Source organism: Notothenia coriiceps, unplaced genomic scaffold (assembly GCF_000735185.1).
Source record: "Notothenia coriiceps isolate Sejong01 unplaced genomic scaffold, NC01 NC01_scaffold00026063, whole genome shotgun sequence".
Lineage (NCBI taxonomy): Eukaryota > Metazoa > Chordata > Actinopteri > Perciformes > Nototheniidae > Notothenia > Notothenia coriiceps.
Window position 1 is genome coordinate 27058 of NW_011358764.1, and position 5151 is coordinate 32208.

Consider the following 5151-nt stretch of genomic DNA (forward strand, 5'->3'; position numbering starts at 1 on the left):
TGATTGCCCTTCCCTCCGAAAAAGTCCAAGGTTATTTTCCATTGGATTTTGTATTATTTCAGAAAATAAAAAGTTAATGATACTTGATACATATTTCATTAAAAAAGGTAATCTTCACAAATTATTTTTTAATGCAATAGCAATGAGTTTGGGGACTGGTGTGCGGCCAGATGACGTTTAATGTCCCCAACGACTCATTCGCCCAGTTGCTCATAACCATATTTTTGAAGACAAAAAATAGCACTAAAAACAGCGTGAGTACGTTATTTGCTTACATGTTTTGTGGCATGGAAAAAAGCCTGAAAATCGTGGGTAAACCACAGACATTGTTTCAGGCTTCTAACCCACTATAGAAATGACGAATTCCTGCAGCTTATTACTTACTAGAAGAGCGTAGTTACTTTTATCAATATTGACACTTGGCAGAACTGGTTTCAGTGTTCTTTCGCTGCTTTCTTAATGTACATTTACAGAATGGGTTTTGTTTGTCGTTATGAATTCCACCTGATAAAAGTTCCACAGTTTGTCGACTTTTTTCTTGGTTCTTTCCCAACTATATATTATTCTCTGATACACTTCAGGGTGCAACGAGAGCAGCTGGCCGCCATCTTCAAGCTGCTGAAAGACAACCAGGAGACGTTTGGGGAGGTTTCAGATGTGGACATGGAGGAGCAGATCAGACTCTACTCCATCTGAGACTTCTTAACATTTTGGGATCCACCATATGATTGCCTCTTTACTTTCAGGACTACTGCGGTGCACCACATACTTTAATAAACATGTTCACAGTGTTGGGGAAATATTTTCCAAGGTCCATAACTTTGACCCAGTTTATCAGTTCATACTGTCCTGTCTGAGCACACGCACCTGTAACCTTGGCTGCTGTGCTCTCAGTGTTTTGTCTCCCTGTTCCTGCCTGTTGGCGTCAGCTGATAGAGGTGTTATGATTCTATCCTGTTATGCACAATGTTGATTATTCTCTCTGAACTAGCTAAATACATGGGTCTGGGGTAGAGTTCTTCAGATTTGACGTGGCAACTCTACCGTGAAGTCAGAACCCCTGGCTCTTGGATTTGTGATGTGAATTCTCCGGCCGAAGCTCCAAATAAACCATCAGTGTTTGACATCAAAACTCCAACTCTCCTCGTGTCTCTCTGAGTCCTGACTCTCCATTGCTACAGAAGTTTCCCTTACACACAGTATTCAACACAAGCTGTACAATCCACAGAACAACCTCTCTCTTTGTGTTTTAATATGACATACTTTGTGTTCTTTGAATACTGTCCCACCACCTGTCATTCACACCCCCCATGATAGAAATGCTAAATATATCAAATCCTATTGTTTGTATTTGTTCTGGGAGTGTCATTTTCGAGCCTGAAACCTGAAAAACAGGCTTGGGGCTTATCATATCCAACTATGAAGAAGTGGGTGTGTGAGCCCGCGTGAGTGTTTGCTGCAAGGGAGAGGGAGAGCTGTATTCCTGTGTGTCATTTGCAGTAAACTTTGATTTAGCCCCTCCCAATATACAGTAGTTGGTGACAGGTATCTCAGCAGTTAGTGTTTGATTGAGCCTTGAGGCCTCCAGTTCTCAGTGTCAGGGATGGCAGAAAAACACCTTAAGATTTGTTATGCGCTGCTTCTGCTCTCAATTTGCAGTGTACTTTTGCTTTTACCATGGGAATATTCATTGAGCAGAATCAGGTAAGTTATTTTGAGATTATTAAGAAGGAACTTATCAGGACTGGTTATTTTGTTTCCTGATCCTGTTCATTCATATACATGTCCATCATCTGATTTCCAGGTACAACATTTTAATTAAAGTTACTATAAAAATGTATCCTGATAATGCTTGTATTTTGCGTCAATGGCTCTTTTTGTTAAATTTCTACATCAGATGGCCATCTTTGTCAGGAAATATAAGCCAAAGAGCTCACAAGTTGTTTTTCGACTTGGGAATGGAAAAAGGAAGCTCCACTTCAGCTGATGTGTTAGCACAGAAAACAAAACTTCCTGATTACATACAAACAAATCCAGGAAAGGACCTAAAAAATGATCAAACTGGACCTATACGAGCCGTTGTGGCTGAGACACCCATGCCCGTCCTCATCAGAAGCTCCTTCAAGAAGGTTCCTGAGTGGGATTTTGAGGATATTTATAACCAGGATGCTCCACCCAGACAGACGGTAAGCATGTCAGGACAAGACACAAACATTATAAAATCATCACATTTGTGGGAGAGGGTAATCTGCGCGTCCGGGTGTTCAGCTGTCTGTGTGTGATCCGGATTTCTGTTGGCTTTTCTCTTGAAGGGACTACTGCAGTTTCTTACATTTTATTTATAATATGTCTACCTGCTTGGCTTCTTGCCTGCTGTTTCTTCAGCTGTAAGGGGGCATTTAGAGAGACAATACATTTTTGTAACAATCAAAGTGAGTATATTATGCTTTATTCTCAGACGTGTGCCAATTCTCTGCGAAACTCTGAGGATGAGAGCTTTAAGAAGAATTTCCTTCCCAACATACGGCTGTATATGCACAAAGACAACGTCAACATGAGCGAGTGGAACCGGCTGTCGCATTTTAACAATCCCTTTGGTTTTATGGGGTTTAAGCATGATGGTAGGTGTTTTTCTATCTGCCCATGGGAGACTCAGTGTCAACAATGTGTTTCATTTACTAAGGTGGAATGCTGCTAGGCAAGGGACTGGTGGATACTTACCGTTTCTCCTGGGTATAAGGAAACTTCTGTGCAGGTCTCCCTTGAAAAAGAGATCTATGATCTCAATGGGACCAATCTGGATAAATAAAGGTTACAAACAAGGGTGATAAACATTATAATAATAGGAATCTTCTGATATGAACAGTGGAGTAAATAAGGCAAATACCTGCTGTCTCCTCTTAATTAAATGCTATTAAGAAGTCCCAAAAGTGAGAATTGAGTAAAATAATTGAAAAATAATAATGTTGCTAGGCTGACCTCACTTTATTAACTGTTTCCACCCTGGTATAAAGTACATCCAGTGATAAGGAGCAATATAACTATATAACACTTTGTTCCCAAGATTATGATCAACTGACCCATGAACGCGTTGTAAAATAACGGATTGAGGAAGAAGAACAGAATTATTTACTTAATGATGAAGTCACCCATGGGATCCCAATAGCTGGCAGTTTGCAACTTTTAACACTCAGTCACAATAAATGGGTTAGGGTTGGGAAAAGCATTTAGAGGTACAAGTATCCAGAATGGTGTCCCATGTAACTATTCAACTATTTCATACTATATCATTAGATTATTATTACCAATTCATTCAAAAGCAGGATTTTGCAGTTTCAGTTGATTGAGGGGAAGCTCATTTTGAATTATTTGACTGATGATTAATTTTATTAAGCAGATTGTGTATAATTAAAAGGGAAAAGCACCAAATACTCATATTTTAGAAGCTGGAACCATCACTATTATCAAAATAGTTGCCAGTTAATTCTGTCAATTAATTTACAAGTATGCATGTTTTTACAGCTGTATCCATATGTTTTGTGTACACAAATCTGAATCTGCAAAGTAACTAGTGAAAAAAGACGTTAAATAAGTATAGTGCAGTAAAAAGTTCAAGATTTCCCTCTTAAGAGAAATGCAGTAGAAGTAGAACGTGGTACTTAGGTACAGTACATTCCACCACTGATCTGATCTCACATTATTTATTTAATGTGTTTTTTTAGATGTAATGACTTCAGTGAAGTTAATCCCAAAGCCCAAGGAGCCACTTCTCCTTCCAAAGCCAGGCGGTGGGTGTGTGACCTGTGCTGTGGTTGCTGGTGCGGGAATACTCAATGGCTCAAAAAATGGAAAAGAGATCGATGCTCACGATTACGTTTTCCGGTAAGGAAGAAAACATGTGGATGTTGTTGTCAGGCCCAAAATGGTGGCAAATGACGTGTTAGAAAAACTTGGTAGTTCTTTCATGAAGAAGATCGTACATCCCTGTGTTAACAACAATGTTCTTTCTTTAAACGTTCTCTTTTTACCAGACATAAGGATCACCATTTTTTAACAATATGATACTGTGTTTTTCAATATTTAGTTAAGGCGGGGATCACAGGAACATTTGTAGACCGTCTAAACTGTCATGAAGCCAAATATTTTTAGTTATCTTTAAAAAAAAAAAAGAAAAAAAACTTTAGTTATTTACAACACTGGAAAGCAAAGCGAATGTCATATTATTATTGGCTTTAATCTTCAGACAGAAACTCTCAAGAGGCAAAAACGATATCAGTCACAAATGTGGATGGATGGCAGTGTTGAGTTTGGTTGGCATGTGTCAAGCGTCTTGGTGAACAATGTCTTGATGACTATGTTGACTGTTACATATTGACTTACCTGGGCGGGCTCTCTTTGAAAGGTGGCCAAGGCATATGTACATGATTTATATTTCGGCTGTTTTTGTCCTGCTTCACTACGCACATCCCATTATGGTGCACGGACCACCAAACAGGATGCACTGCACTGAAAGGAGCTTAATCAGGAGAGACGTGATGTATGAAATACATGTTTATTATCGGGTCACATTATATAAATGAAACATAATGATGACAGTTTATAACAAGTGAATGAAATGGTGTTTGGCGATTAGGCCCAGGTTTGGTAGGATGTCATTCGGGAAGGGAAGAACCGTTTCCGATGAACCCCCAAAAGAAGTGAAAGTATGAAGTACTGAACGTGATGAAATCTTACCTTGTGGGATGCAGTGGAAATCTATGGATGAAATGAGAGGTTAATACATGTGGAAATTTAGACATACTGATGCCTCCTAGGCATCCTCCCTGGACGTACAGGGCTTCCTGGACGTACAGGGCATCCTGGACATACAGGGCATCCCGGACGTACGGGGCGTCCTGGACGTACAGGGCATCCTGGACGTACAGGGCATCCCGGACATGCAGGGCTTCCCGGACGTACGGGGCATCCCGGATGTACGGGGCATCCCGGACGTACAGGGCAGTCCTGGACGAACGGGGCATCCTGGACGTACAGGGCATCCCGGATGTACGGGGCAACCTGACTTCGCAGGGACACATTTTATACAGACCCGAAGGTTACAACCTGGACGTACAGGGTTAGACATGCAAGGATAAACATGAGCCGCGGGGC

At 40.6% G+C, this 5151-nt stretch overlaps 1 protein-coding gene across 1 annotated transcript; it reads left to right on the forward strand.

Annotated features, from left to right (window-relative positions):
- The first annotated feature begins 1124 nt into the window (after positions 1-1124).
- Positions 1125-3910, forward strand: LOC104956443 (alpha-N-acetylgalactosaminide alpha-2,6-sialyltransferase 1-like). Its single transcript, XM_010783924.1, has 4 exons — positions 1125-1704; positions 1898-2186; positions 2459-2621; positions 3723-3910. Exons 1-4 carry the CDS (start codon positions 1604-1606, stop codon positions 3884-3886), a joined length of 717 nt encoding a protein of 238 aa, XP_010782226.1. The 5' UTR covers positions 1125-1603; the 3' UTR covers positions 3887-3910.
- Positions 3911-5151: the final 1241 nt, after the last annotated feature.